At 36.4% G+C, this 15,982-nt stretch overlaps 1 protein-coding gene and 1 non-coding gene across 2 annotated transcripts; one reads left to right on the top strand and one right to left on the bottom strand.

The window, feature by feature from the left end:
- Nucleotides 1-4,112: 4,112 nt before the first annotated feature.
- On the top strand, nt 4,113-4,185 carry Trnar-ccg. Its single transcript has one exon. It is a non-coding gene; the product is annotated as a tRNA-Arg (tRNA).
- A 1,700-nt stretch (nt 4,186-5,885) lies between these two features.
- Nucleotides 5,886-13,568, bottom strand: LOC121385188 (myosin-2 essential light chain-like). Its single transcript, XM_041515759.1, has 6 exons — nt 13,536-13,568; nt 13,391-13,418; nt 12,200-12,340; nt 10,666-10,830; nt 8,639-8,716; nt 5,886-7,730 (listed from the first exon to the last, which is right to left on the bottom strand). The coding sequence occupies exons 1-6, from the start codon at nt 13,536-13,538 to the stop codon at nt 7,702-7,704; spliced, it is 444 nt and encodes a 147-aa protein (XP_041371693.1). The 5' UTR covers nt 13,539-13,568; the 3' UTR covers nt 5,886-7,701.
- Between the last annotated feature and the right edge of the window lie 2,414 nt (nt 13,569-15,982).

Raw genomic sequence — 15,982 nt, 5'->3', positions numbered from 1 at the left:
TGAAAAATATTCCAAGGGACATAACTCGGTAAACCGAGTTGTTATAGTTTATAAACTTATTATTAATTTTAAATATGCATTTAAGAAATATACTATATTATAAAGTCGGTCAAATATGTTCTGAGTTCACATTTCTGTCTGAACTGGAAAAATGTGTTTTCCCTCTTGACAGCCCAGAACAAGTAACTCCAACTGTTGGCCAATTCTGTTATGAAATGTTCAACCATAGACAAAATGAACTTACCAGACCCTCTACTACAACAACTTGAATAAACACATATACACACTGCACACATTTACGTGTACATGTCATATAACTATTACACGTATATAATCATTGTCATCATTACTATTACTATGTGTCTGATCTTACAATTTATATTCTAATTATGTATGTTGTCCAATGTATACCATGCCATGTTTATATGATTCATATATAAATAAATGATTTGATTTAATTATTATTAATTTTAAATGTTTCATTTTATTATTATTATAAATTTACACACACACCCCCCCCCCCCCTCCTCAAATTATGCGAATCATAATTAATAGCATGTTTTAAATATACAACTTGCATGATTTGACATCGTGGAATAATAAATCAGACCCGTATTTAAAGGGGATTCGGGAACCTTCCCGCAAAAGCTGAGGTCCACTTTTTTCTTTCTTTTTTTCTTTTGTTCTTGTTGCACTAATACTTGATTGTAACTTTTGCAACTCTCCCATAAAACAATATTTGCTGGTATTCGTCAGTTAGCATTCCCCTTAACAAATCTGCAGCGTACATGATTCCGAATTTTTAACTAATCTGGCAAAGAGCAGTTCACCTTCCACTGATTTATCAGCCAAAGTTATAAATGAAAGGTTAACAACAGAAAGGAATCCTGTCCAGGCTTTGATCTTTATATAGAGATTCAAATCGATTCAAATCATGCAATATTTTCCAGTCATTTTGGCATAGAAATTGCTTTATAATGCCGGTTATTTCCTAGTATTTCAAAACGTTTTACGGCCAACATGTAGGCTTAGACGCCATTTTGATGATATGACGCATCAATGACAAAAATGAAATGGGATGCAATACCTTGTGCCATACCTTTTACTGAAAACGTTTAAGGATTACTTCACCTGTACTCTTAACAGGGGATGCATATGCTGGCGGTGATCCGTGACGGTATTTAAAAAAAAAGTAATGTGTTTCGTTTTTCATAAGTATGTTCATTATTAAACGAACTGATCATACATGTAATCTGAGACATAGGTGTACGGGCTGCCATTTTTTTGTAAGGGGGGGGGGGGGGGGAGAGGCTGGTTATTGCCTGAATTAAAAACGAAAATGCCCGAATCTGGATAACAATATTTATTCATATTACCATTATTACCAAACAGCTATATAGGGTTACAAAGGAATCACTGCGCATTTGTACATGGATGACAACTAATTTTGCAGGTGGAATGGAAATAAATGGTAAAAAGGTCTCAAGTTAGCACATTTTTCCCGAATATCTCCATAATGTTTCCCCAAATCCCTACAAAACCCGGGCGCTTCATATTCAAGAGTCCCCAGGGGAGAGAGAGAGAGAGAGAGAGAGAGAGAGAGAGAGAGAGAGAGAGAGAGAGAGAGAGAGAGAGAGAGAGAGAGAGAGAGAGAGAGAGAGAGAGAGAGAGAGAGAGAGAGCGCAAAGCAAATAAACCTCCAGAGAATTTTTTTTTTTAATGCTTTCGAAAAAAAATGTTGTGCATAAATTCTTCATTAAAGAAATGATCAGACAAGACTTTTGGGACTGATATGCACATTCAACGATATATAATGCACATTATTGCTTAATACCAACCAGTAGCCTACTTTAATTGGTATAATTCATTAATAAAACGGTAAAAATGTGACGGCTATTAGGCTACGTATAACGAGCGCAGTCATTTTCGAACCCCGTCAGTGACCCATTTGGGATATTTCTCGTTCCAGCCAGTGTACCATAACTAGTTTACTAAAGGCCGTTGTATGTGCTACCATATAATATGTGGGATGGTGCATATAAAAGATCCCTTGCTACTGCTGGTGCTCTCATGCACCTGCCAATGCAGGCGGTCCCTTATCCCACCCACCCAAAACCTTTCCTGTCCTGGACGGAGGACATCACAGGCGTGCGCTAAAACAGCTTGCTCTGAATGTGCACGTTATGTCCTATGCCCTGACCTGACCTGACCTGACCTGACTAACGACAAAATGTAGCGGGTTTCCTTTCTAAGACTATATGTCGAAATTACCATATGTTTGACATCCAACAGCCGATGATTAATAAATCAATATGCTCTAGCGGTGTCGTTAAACAAACAAATTTTACAGTCTCGGATCCAGAAAGTCCATTTGGGGGTGGGGGGATGACATGAGGTGGAATGCCAAGGGAATTTTGGGGTAGATTTGAAGGGGGATCGTAAAAAAACAACAAGAAAATTAATATATAATACAATTATAACTATCGCAAAATTTAGGGGCTGCCCTCACCCCCCCCCCCCCCCCCCAGATCCGCCTCTGCTTTAACTTTTAGGTAGGCCTACCAAAGTAAGTAGGCCCCTAGAACTGATTAAACGAGAGTACCGGTCTGTTGATTTTTTTTGCAAACTGATGGAACAGGCATGCATCGCAATGTTTTGTAATTAGTGTTTTTCCTAGATTGTTTGAGAATGCTGCGACACCATGCCTCAACAGTCTAGCGCTATCTTGCCACAATCGGCGCCATGCCGCACTGACATCAAACAAACCTTTTTTTCAATAATTCTAACATTGCCTTTATTATTATCTTAAATTTATTTATTATTAATTAATAAAATATTCATGTTATATATTTTGCCATTAATTTATTAAAGAAAGCACATTAATTACGGTACATTAAATTTTATTTCAATTATCATTTTTATTCATTTAATAAACGAAGCACATTAATTAATAATTACATTCATTTTATTTGAATTATTATTATTTATTTTTTTGTGCCCTGAAAATGGTGTAAATGCCCCTAAGTGTTTAGTATACCATGCTTCAATTGCCAATAACAGAAATAAATTTACATTATAAACCACCATGATTGTGAAACTGGTACCGTTACAAAACAGAATAACTGTCTGGACAACGATGCATAGCCCAAGCGTACAAGACGGGGGTGGGGGTGGGGGGTGGGGGGTGGGATTGCAAATGCTCCACTAGGCTAGTTCTGGAGCAAACCCTCAAAATAGGGCAAAAATGATACAAATATTCGGGCAAACTGTGATAACATGAGACCTTTTTGCCATGTATTTCAATCTTTGTACCATCAAAATTTGTTGTAATTCATATAAAAATGTGCAGTGATTAGTTTGCAACCCTATATAGCTGTATGGTAGTAATGCTAATTATATGAATAAATGTTGCTATCCAGAATCGGGCATTTTCGTTTAATTCTGACAAAAGACAGCCTACCCCCCACCCTACAAAAATGAGAGCCCGTACGCCTATACAACGATGTACCATATTTTATCCCTGAAACAGCGATATATCATATAGCCTAGCTTAGTTCTGAAACTTACTTAGGCCTACTGCATGAAATGATAAAATGACTGTGTAGCCTACTTATAGTCCGTCCCATCATTCTATAATTTAAAAAAAAAATAATTTCAGGTTGGTTTGATGTAAGAAGAACAGTAAAAGTGTTTTGAAAATAACCAAATATATAATATATTTGTGTGCAGTTTACAAATCAATCGGCTCAGAAATAAATAACTTGTAGTAAATAAAAAAGACGTTCACTGTGGGACGGACTATAGTTAATTGCCTCGTGATTTCTGTTTGACATTTAATAGACTGGGAACCAGGCGCTGGATTGTGGATAAATTGTGGCGCAATATCAGTAATTCCCGTAGTACCTGTAACAGTGTATAGAAGAGTAAATACGGTAAAACGCGAAGCCTTGTTGTTAGATGTTGTGATGACCTCATTTTGGTAAAGCTGCTATATTAGTTACTCTAATTATTTTTCTTTCATTAAACGCATTTATATGAGTAATAATGTATTTATAAACTATTTAGGTAAACACCATTCATCTATACGATAATTTGAAACTGCATTCTTTCGAGACCCTGTGGCCTAATGGATAAGGCGTCGGCCTCCGGAGCCGAAGATTGTGGGTTCGAGTCCCATCAGGGTCGAACTTTACTTTTTTCAGGATTTTACAATACTACTATGTTGAATTTATATATAGAAATGTATTATCAATAACTGTTGTGTACCTAATGTGACCGCCAAAAAGTCGTTCGTCATACTGAATTACATTTATTCATATAGGTGAAAAAACACAGAAGAGCTTAATTCTTTATTCTATTTATTTGTTTTGGTGGGTGGTGGATGTGTAGGTTAGGTTAGATACACAGTAAACGCGCTTTTAGAATTCTATGTCCTGTTTATTCATTCGTCATTAGTGGGAATTGTGGACCAAGTTCGTTTTAGTTTAACAACACCACTGGAGCACATTGATTTATTAATCATCGGCTATTGGATGTCAAACATTTGCTAATTCTCACTTATAATCTTAGAGAGGAAACCCGCTACATTTTAACATCAATTAGTAGCAAACGATCTTTTATATATGCACCAATTCCACAGACAGAATAGCACATACCACGGTCTTTGATATACCAGTCGTGGTGCACTGGCTGGAACGATAAAAGAGCCCAAGAATATTGGACAAAGTGTTGCTATTGTGGCATGCATCACACTAATGGAGCCATTTTAACAACTAAAATTAAGTTATAATTAAAAACAACTCACAAAAGCAACCCACCAAACAGCCACGACGGATGGAGGAGGGGGACCAACTGAGATAGGGGGCGCAAAGCAGTTTCTAGGTGAACCAATTGGGGCTATTTAAGTTGGGTTTTAAAACAAGGCAGGGTTTGAAAGTTCCCGTGTTGTCTAAATGGGGGTGGGAATTTGTGAACTGTAAAAATCTAGAGCCCCGGAAATTCTTGAAATTCTAGGTTAAAATTTGTGCCATCTGACACATTTTGGAGGAAAGGACGATTAAAATGCGACGAAACGCAATGTACCATGAGAAGAAAAGAGCTGATCCGAGGAGAATTCCAACCCGTCTAAAAAATGGGACTGCTTTTCACACACCACTATTTTACGCCTTGCAAAGGATGGATAGAATATTTCGTCGGCGAAATGACAAAACCTCGTAACTTTTCAAAAGTTTACAGGAGAGCAAAAAAACTTAATATTTTTCGAAAAATACGTTATTTTGTTATAGTCCTTGTTATACGAACATATTAACAGTTAATAGTTATAACTACTTAATAGTGGGTGTCAGGTCTACAAATGAACCTGAAATGTCGTTGAGAATGTCAGTTACATTTTGATCTAGAATTTAACACAGGTTGAAGGAATGAGGCAAGATCTATACATGGATTAAATACACATACAATCAGGTATAATGAACTGGTTTTATTTACATGTAATCCATGTAATGAGTGAACATAATGCAATGCTGAGCGTCATGCCCACACTAGCTTCTCGCTTTGTAGATACGTTTTGTAATTTTGTTTCTTGGACCAGTTTTAATACGACTATTTGTCATGTGACAGTGAACCACTCTCTAATAGGCCGATAGTTACGATCTTTCAACAAAAGCAGAATATGAACATTCTAACTCGGGAAATTCCAAAAAGTTATTTCTCGCCAAAAGCGTAGTTACGACCTTTTGTAATTTCTCCGACGATTTTCAAGTACCGGAAAAATATAGATAATTAATTTCTTTTATTTATAACATTACAGATTATTTACATAGTTTTGGGAGGAGCTTTAACTGGAAGCAAAAATCCACTTGTACGTAAAATATAACAAAACGTCATAACGTTAAATATTTTATTACATTTGAAAAAAAAAAAAAAACAGTAGAAGAAGAAACCTGGTCCACTGGAATGATAGAACTGCAGTGGTATTTATAAACTCGATAAAATCACGGCTCTGGAACTAAATGAACACAATGTATTTGTCAACCAGGGGCCTAATTCACTAAACTCTCGCAACTTTGCGATCTCGCAATACAATACTAAGACTTGCAAAGAGGATGCTTTATTGTCTAGCAGAGCCTAACAGACCTTTGTGAATTAGGCCCCTGATTCTAAAGGGAAATTTAGTTTTCATGAAACATCCTCAAATTACTTAACAGTCACTGTGGCTTTGTTAACCTCTTGAACTCTCAACATACTGATTAGTACATTAAAGAAACTAAAGGGTTAAAGCGATTATGACGACAAGTTGCTCCATATCATTGGGATTCAATTTATGTAACACTACTAGTATATTGGCATCAAAGCTGACCTCTATAAAAACATAATTCTAATTTAAGACCTCCATAAAAAACCCCTTAAATTTAACACCTATTAACAGTTGAAATTAATATTATTGTCTGCATGAATAGGAAATAATAAGAACTATAACTTTAACTGAGATTTCCAATAGAGTTTAACACACTGATAACAACAGGCGTTTGCCTAGAAACGTTTGAGGGACAGGCAATTGCTAGAGTCTGCAAGCAAATTCCACTTTGAGATATGTCAATTAAGGGGCATTCTCATTATGCAATTAGTTGCACCGATTGTTGGATGTGATCGAATTGTAGAGAGAGAGCACCAAAATCGGAACAACTAAAGTCTCACACGTTCTCATTTGTAGGGCAAAAAACCCAGTGCACATAAATGAGAATGCCACTTTACATAATTATTTAGAGAATGTCAATGCTAGGCAAAAAGCGCATAAACTGGTTGAAAATGGTGGGTGGTATTTTGAAATGAGGGGTATGTGATACCAACCAGTATGGGCACATCTCTGACAATGATTTTTTGTTTTAGTGTCCATGGGATAGTTTGAAACTGATATCACGAAATAAGAAGTTTGTAAATTACATCTGTGACGTGACCAATAATGTAGATTTTGAAATATATCAATAGTTACTCCCGTCTAACCTGTAACCAGCATGAGTAGATTGATTGGCAGAGGTGGAGCAAGAGGGTGGGTCTCCAATATCACATTTTTATATATTTTTAGACAAGCCCATGAAAATTGTGTGAAACCCATTAATTGTTTACCTAATTTCAATTCTCAGAGACATGTTAGATCATGTTCAATAATATTAAAAGAATTTTTACAGCATTTTTTTTTTGTTATAATAAAATAATAATAATAAAAAAAGCTGAAGCTACTTTTCTGACTAAATGTATCTACCGAGACCCATACAACCCTGACAATTAATCATGGCAATAGTGGAGATTTCCATGGTGTTTTCAACTTTCCCCTGGCATTCATTTTGCTGTGGAACTTAAATTTTCTGTTTCACTTATCTGAATTTTCTTCTTATTTTTTTTAATATTGAAAAATCATCTCCTACATTAACTGCCATGGACAATTCTGTGGATAGAATTTTTCCACGGGATATTTTTTTCCGTGACCATTTTCTTAATTGCCAGAGTGCCCCTAGCACTCCACATGTTTCACCACTGACCACTGTTAAATACAAAAACTAGAGAGAAAGCGTACAATAAGCTGTATATAATACATGTATATGTGTATAAATGATTATTAAAAATGCACGAGTTAAAGTATAACATGCATCATGATCGTTATGTACGTTGTTGCATCACTGACACTAAACACAACCCAGTCCATCAACCATTCATAACCATCTTGATAAAATCTGAAAGTAAACAAAAATAAATAATAAAATTAATAATTAATAAAAAAAATTGATAAAATTTTGAAAGTATTAATAAAATAACATGTAACCATCTTAATAATATTTGAATTTTAAACAAAACAATGCAAAAAATTACAATAACCATAAAGGTGTGTGTGTGGAGGAAATTTACCAGGTGGGGCCTTAGACTATGAAGTGAAGTTTCGGGAATGGGGAGAGGGATAAGGGTCGAGTCATGTTTCCATGGAAGGAAGAAAATGTTTTATTTAACGATGCACTCAACACATTTTAATTACGGTTATATGACGTCGGACATATGATTAAGGATATTAAGAAAGGAAACCCGCTGTTGTTATTTCATGGGCTACTCTTTTCAATTTGCAGCAAGGGATCTTTTATATGCACCATCCCACAGACAGAACAGTACATGCCTGGGCCTTTGTTACAACAGTTGGGAGCACTGGCTGGAACGAGAAATAGCCCAATGGGCCCACCTACGGGATGTTTATCATGTTTATTTCTTATTTATGATTAAGTTTCAACTTGTTTTACAGGGAAAACATTGTGAATCCGGTATCGTGATACATATTGTATTGTGATATGTATCGTGTCGTGAGGTAGGTGCATCATGACATCCCTAGGAGACACAGGGCTAGCTCTGACACTCGCCAAATTCGCCAATTGTGAATCTTGAAAGCAGTTGGCGAATTTTATTTTAATTAGGTGAAATAATTTCATGTAATAATTGACATTTGTTTAGAAAATAACTGTTGATTTCTGCAATTTTTGAAGTTTAATAGACAATTTGGCAAAATATTTTGCATACCCACAGCTAGCCCTGAGACAATACATTTTGTTTAAATAAATAAATAAAGTTTGCAACCACAACATAAGACTGTAATACACACCTTCATACATAATATTGCCCTGACTGTCATCCTGTCCTGCAAATAACTGGTCACATTCTTCATCAGTGAGCTTGTCTCCTGCAATTACAGCAAAGAAATACAAGGTATGTCTCTGTCTATCTAGGACTTGAAACACAGGTTTGCAAAAAGCAGGCCATCTTTCAAACCTAGTGAGTGAAATAAAAATTCACCTGCTAGAACCACCCCCCCACCAAAAAAGGAGGTAGAATTTCAAGAGACAGATGTATGTACAATTATCTCATCTGCTATTTAGCTTGTGATTCTGTTACGTTTAATTCCATAATTCTCTAAAATACATCTCAAAAGGTCCCAATTCAGGGCTTCTAGAATTTTTTTATAAAATCCACCAGCCACTAATTTCTCAAAATTTAATAGCCACAATTAAAAAAACACTAGCCCTACTTTAAGTTAATACAATTTTACAAAATAATAATAAAAATTAAATATGTCACCTAAATAGAGCTATAGCTTTAAAATACTAACATGTGGGGTGGGGGTCAGGATATTTATACTTACAAAATGGGCAACTGCAACAATTGACATCCCAAAAAATCAATAGCCGTCGGGCATGGCAATAGTAGTTATTTACTAGCCCAACATTGAATATCACAAGCCATGGGAGTGGGGCTACCATAATCTAGAAGCCCTGTCTGGCATGGCAATAGTAGTTATTTACAAGCCCAACATTGAATATCATTAGCCATGGGAGTGGGGCTACCATAATCTAGAAGCCCTGTGTGGCATGGCAATAGTAGTTATTACTAGCCCAACATTGAATATCACTAGCCATGGGAGTGGGGCTACCATAATCTAGAAGCCCTGTGTGGCATGGCAATAGTAGTTATTTACTAGTCCAACATTGAATATCATTAGCCATGGGAGTGCCTAATTTGTTTATGTAAGATAAACAAGTAAGACAATTCTAGAAATATTTAGCAAAGAAAATACTCATTTAATTAATATACTGGTACTAAAGTTTGTAGTTTGAAAAATTAAAATTTAATTTTCTTTTTAAAAAGAAATATTGAAAGTGTTATTTCTAAAATGAGGCTTTTGTCAGATATATTACAAAGTAAATTTAGCCAAACTGAATTAAGCCAAATTTAACTCACACAGGAAACGTTTTTGGTTTATGTAAAGTATTTCCATCATAACTATTAAAATGTTAATAATTTAAGAAATATTTTGTTAGCCAATGACTAAATGTTGAAGCTACTTAGTATAAAAATTATCAATTAGCTAATTTGGCAACAGACAGGGTGAACCCTGCTTTGGGACGAGGCAAACGACCACAAGTTTACCTAAGCATGTGACAATCCAGCACAAACTTACCTTAAGAACTAAGTATGTGACATAATTCAGCACAAACTTACCTAAAGAATAAAGTATGTAACGTAATTCAGCACAAACTTACCTAAAGAATAAAGTATGTGACAATCCAGCACAAACTTATCTAAAGAATAATATAAGTTGTAGAAGCATCACGAGGGGTATATGGCTTTTTATGTACCCTCTGTGTGTTCTTTTACCCCGAGCCGAAGAGATGCTACAACAAATTTATCTTGCCGACATGTTAAACCATATAGCCAAATAATCAAAATAACGCCAAACAATAATTGTTAACAATTTATTAACGGAGCCGTACCACGCGGACGAAGCACTTGCCAGTGACGAAAAATAGTTCCATCGATAAACGAGTTTTTAACTTCAAATGTTTGTAATATAGTAAAAATAAAATTAATTATGTATACTTGATTGATTATCAATGTTATTTATAATCTAATTATTACTTTAGCATTAACTGGGGTGGCTGGAAACTGTTGGAAATTACAGATGGGGTATAAGAGAATTTAGCTCCGCCCACAGGGGTATAAGGGATTTGTCCAACGGCAAACAACCAATGAGATTAAAGAATTTTACATGAAGGCGAGATAAAGTATGTTACATAATTCAGCACAAACTTACCTTAAGAACAAAATATGTGACATAATTCAGCACAAACTTACCTAAAGAACAAAGTATGTGACGTAATTCAGCACTCTGAATGCATCCATTTTGTTCTTTGTCAAACACTTTAAATCCCTCCACAAAATCCTCATACTGAGCCTGGACACGGTTCTTTGATATCGTAGACAAGATCGGCAGAAAGATTTCAAAGGCAATACGGGCATCTAAAATAACATGTAGCAGTGAAAACTTAAAGTGATGCATATATTATTAATTTTAAAAATTAATAAAACAAAGATGTAAATTACAGTTACTGTAATGCATGTAACAGAAATAATGGACACTAGAAACTGTACGGTTTGGACTGAGTCCATACCGTAAACAAATAAAGGACATTTCAAAGCTGTACATTGTTCTCCACAAAATCTTCCCCCTTTAAATATATATCAATTGTGTTATTCAAATATAAGAAACACATACAAGAATCAGTACACTGAAACTTTGATATGAATAACTTTTTGTGTTTTGTTTAACAATACCACTAGAGCAGTAATCATCAGAGGAAACAGCTACCTTTTTCCTAACGCAGAAAGGGATCTTTTATATACATTTTCCCCACAGGCAGGAAATCACATACAACAGCCTTTTGACCAGTTGTGGTGCACTGGATGGAATGAGAAAAAATCCAATCAGTTGAACAGATCCAAGGTGGTTCGATTGATATGAATAAATAACAAAGTATCAGGGTGTTTGTAAAAGGACTTTAGCGTACTATTAATGAGTATTGTCAAATCTTGATATGCTCTTTCCCATAGGGTACCAGGCCTGTATTTTGAGGTAACCTGTACATGAGTTGCCAAACACTACAAGCCCGATATCTGGGAGGAGGGGCAACAAGTCATATTTTTACATTTGTTTATACTGAGGAAGAAAACCTCCAAACATATTTGCCCCCCAACCCCTGCTGCGTCCGATTCCTATGGGCCTGCTTATTTCGATGTCTGAAGAATAACCTTTTATTTGCAATTTCCATACCACAGCACTAGCTAAGAAAAGCATAATCAAATTTAACAGGACATAGACATGTAGCCAAAGAGAACCCCTGAAGATGCAACTCTCTGTGTTAAATGTTTTCATCTAGGAGCCAGATGGTGCCTACATCTATTTCTTATATAGATAATATGAAATTTTTAGTCACCAAATCAGGGCTCGACCTTAGCAATAATCCAGGGTGTTTTGGCTACCAAATGTTTGCTTGAACTACCAGATGTCGAAACCTGATAGTCCACTAGGCTACTATATATTTGTTTTACACATCCAGTTACTCTGTAATCAACATGTACAAGTGTATATTTCACAGTATATTTCTCATGAACTTAAAAAATCCTAACACATGTTTAAATAAAAATAACTGATTTTAATATTTCTCTCATTTTTTTTTAATGTATTAAAATTATGGTGCGACCAACTTTTACAAGGGGCTACCAGATTTTATAACCGCATAGCCTGGCTGGCTACCACCAAAAAAAAAGAGTTAATGTCAAGGCATGCAAATGAAAAAAATTAGTTGAAATGTAGAGGGCCGAGATGTACCTGGATTCTGAGAAAATCCACATTTGCGTATCTCTCCCTCCGTCGGATTCTGCCCGAGAGCTCTCAACACATCACCAAGCTGATGGCCAGCAATTTTCCCATCTCCTCTTTGATCAAACAGGTTGAATGTTTCTTGAATTTCTGTAAAGAGAAATATAAATATACAGAAAAGTACAAGTCTGAAGAATTTCCTTCCATAATAATGTATTTTTAACTGTGTATCAGCACAATAAAAATATTTCAAGTTAAACAAAGGTCAATCAATATATAAATTTATAGTTAAAAGTTGATTTTGTTTAATGACACCACTGGAACACATTGATTTATTAATCATCAGCTATTGAATGGTAATTTTGAAATACAGGTGAAACACGCTACATTTTCCCATTATATTTTATAAGCAAGGGATCTTTTATATGCACCATCTTACAGAGACAGGAAAGCACATACCACAGCCTTTGATATACCAGTCGTGGTGCTGGAATAAGAAATAGCCCAATGGGGCAACTGACAGGAATTGGGGCATGAGTTCCTTACTTTCCCCATAACGATTTTAAATAAATATTTGTTAGAATTAGTTTAAGGTTAGGGTTAGGGTTAGCGATAGTTATATAAAATATATTTAAAAACAATTTGTTCTATAAAACCAACATAATGTTCGAGTTCAAATACAGGCCTAGCACTACGTCGTTTGTAGTAGTGGGGAAAATACGGAACTCTTTCCGCCTAACCTAATCTTTCTAATATTATAAACTCTTAACTTTGTAATAAAGTGCAGCAAAGCCAAAGGGATCTAAAAATTTATTTTATATATGATGCACATTTTCCCACTGACTTAGAAATTAGGCAAACAATATCTAGCTATTTAAGAATGGGTTCAAAATAAGCCTTAGTGTATACTTGAGAAGTTTTATTTTATTATTTTTTATTATTATATAGGGGTGGGGTGGATCGAGAAGTTGTGACCGGTTTCGCCCTACTTTAATTTTCAACCAGCGAGATTATTGAATAAATATAGCTCAAGATATGACCAATTATTTCGACAAAATATAAATATCTCTAAAAACCAAGCCAGATATTCACAAACAATTTAGAAAGTGAAAGGAACGCCAAGAATGCGTATGACTGTCAACACAATAATCGTCCCACCTGGTCAGTCGATTGTCACAACCAGTTTAGTAGTTTACGTACCATAAATTTGATCTTCTGACAGTTTTGCCTGCAAAATAAAAACATAATTGAGAAAACAACATCATACAAGTTTTGTTTAAAAGACACAAGTAAGTCGTTTAACAACTTCAAAACAAAAATTATAAACGTTTAAAGCAAATCTCACCATCTTGACTCCCTTCCCATTGACATCTGACTCACTTCCGGTTTGAAAATTATGGGATAGTTTAACATACTTTTGAAAATACCGTACATACTGCAAATAGGTGGTTTTTTTTTTTTCTTAGGAGCTGAGGAGATGAGAGAGAGAGAGAGAGAGAGAGAGAGAGAGAGAGAGAGAGAGAGAGAGAGAGAGAGAGAGAGAGAGAGAGAGAGAGAGAGAGAGAGAGAGAGGAGGGATGGAGGGAGGAGGGATGGGAGGAGGGAGAGAGAGAGAGAGAGAGAGAGAGAGAGAGAGAGAGAGAGAGAGAGAGTGTGTGAGAGAGATAAAGAGAGAGAAAGACATACACACACAGAGAAAAGGAGAGAAATAATACAAATAATAAATAATGAAAATGTTTTTGTTTTTTGTTTTGTTTAACGACACCACTAAAGGACACTGATTTATTAATCATCGGCTGTTGGATGTCAAACATTTGATCATTTTGATAGCCTTAGAAAGGAAACCAGCTACATTTTTTTCATTAATGGCAAGGGATCTTTTATATGCACCATCCCAGAGACAAGATATAGCACATACCACGGCTATTCATATACCAGTCGTCATGCCAAGGTAGGTGAAGTCACCAACCGCCCATCAAGCGAACGCCTTTCCACTGGGGGGGGGGGGGGGGGGGCAGGACGTAGCCCAGTGGGAAAGCGTTCGATTGATGTGCGGTCGGTCTAGGATCAATCCCCATCGGTAGACCCATTGGGCTATTTCTTGTTCCAGCGAGTGCTCCACAACTGGTGTATCAAAGGCCGTGGTATGTACTACCCTGTCTGTGGGATAGTGCATATAAAAGATCCCTTGCTGCTAATCGAAAAGAGTAGCCCATGAAGTGGCGACAGCGGGTTTCCTCCCTCAATATATGTGTGGTCCTTAACCATATGTCCGGCTTACTTACTTAATCCCCTTCGTGCTAAGAAGCACATAAGGCTGAAACCAGAGATCGCCACTGCTGCCTGTCTTTTGCCAGCTTCTTCAGCAGCCCCCAGCTCAGACTGCCCTCTCAAATTTCCTTCTTTACTGTCCTCCTCCATGTTTCTTTCGGTCTTCCTCGTTTCCTTTTTCCAGGAGGGGTCCATCGGAGTGTCACTGTTGGCAGGGCTGTTTGAGGCAATATAGTAACATGGCCAATCCAGCGCCATCTTCGGCGCTTGATCTCCGATACCAATGACTCTGTGGAGGTTTGTTTATGGAGTTCTTCATTGGTTATGATGGTGGGCCAAAATATATTCAGAATCCTGCGAAGGCACCGATTTTGAAAGACCTCCAACTTGGGACCGATGGTCCTAGTCATTTTCCAGGATTCTGCTCCATACAGTAGAGTGCTTAAGACTGTTTTTAAAAAGGCGTATCTTTGTCTTCAAACTAATCTTGCTTGCTTTCCAAATGTTTCGGAGTGATGCAAAGGTCTGGCTTGCCTTGGAGATTCTTGAGTGGATTTCTGCTTCACTGTTTCCATCGGCTGTCATCTTAGAGCCAAGGTAGGTGAAGTCATCAACTTCTACAACTTTGTCACCATGAAGGATGATGGATTCGTTGGACTTGGTGTTCATTCTCATGAGTTTAGTCTTAGTAATGTTTATCTTAAGTCCAATCTTCTCTACAGTGGTTGCTAGGTCTCGTGTCTTGGCCTGTATGTCTATATGACGGTGAGAAAGTAAACAGATGTCGTCTGCAAAATCCAGGTCTTCGAGCATGCTTGCGAAAGTCCACTGGATCCCTCTTCTTCCCGACTGTTCCACATTCTTCATGATCCAGTCTATCCCAATTATGAACAAGAATGGTGAAAGAATACACCCTTGTTTTACTCCAGTTTTTATATTGAAAGGGTCACTAAGAATGTTGCCATTTATAACTTGAGAACAGAAAGCTGTATATGACAGCCTGATGATGTTAACAAGTTTGGAGGGTATGCCATTGTGTCTGAGTATCCGCCAGAGCGATTCCCTGTGAATACTGTCAAAGGCTTTTTCAAAGTCGATGAAGTTGACATATACTGTTGAGTTCCACTCCTTGCTCTGTTCCAGGATCTGTCTCAAGGTGAAGATGTGATCTCTGCAAGACATTCCTTTCCGAAATCCAGCTTGTTCTTTACGCATATCATTTTCTAATGCAGTGGTTAGGCGGCTATATATGATTTTGTTGAAGACCTTGCTATATATGTCCGACACCATATATATATATATATATATATATATATATATATATATATATATATATATATATATATATATATATATATATATATATATATATATATATATATATATATATATGGTGTCGGACATATATATATCCCAAAGAAATATACGGTAAATCCACTGTTGGCTTCTTCTTTTTTTTTGGGGGGGGGGGGGGGGGGGGGGGGTGGTGGTCACAATTTTGGCGGCCATCGTTAATTTAAG

This window comes from Gigantopelta aegis, chromosome 11, assembly GCF_016097555.1.
Source record: "Gigantopelta aegis isolate Gae_Host chromosome 11, Gae_host_genome, whole genome shotgun sequence".
In the NCBI taxonomy this organism is placed as follows: domain Eukaryota; kingdom Metazoa; phylum Mollusca; class Gastropoda; order Neomphalida; family Peltospiridae; genus Gigantopelta; species Gigantopelta aegis.
Note: the sequence above shows the minus strand (reverse complement) of the source record. Positions and strands in the feature narration are given on the sequence as shown.

Coding starts and splice junctions, on each gene's coding strand:
- LOC121385188 (XM_041515759.1), bottom strand. Junction 12,341..13,390: donor GTCAGAAGATCAAATTTATG/GTACGTAAACTA, acceptor TTCTCTTTACAG/AAATTCAAGAAACATTCAAC. Junction 10,831..12,199: donor TGGATTTTCTCAGAATCCAG/GTACATCTCGGC, acceptor ATGTTATTTTAG/ATGCCCGTATTGCCTTTGAA.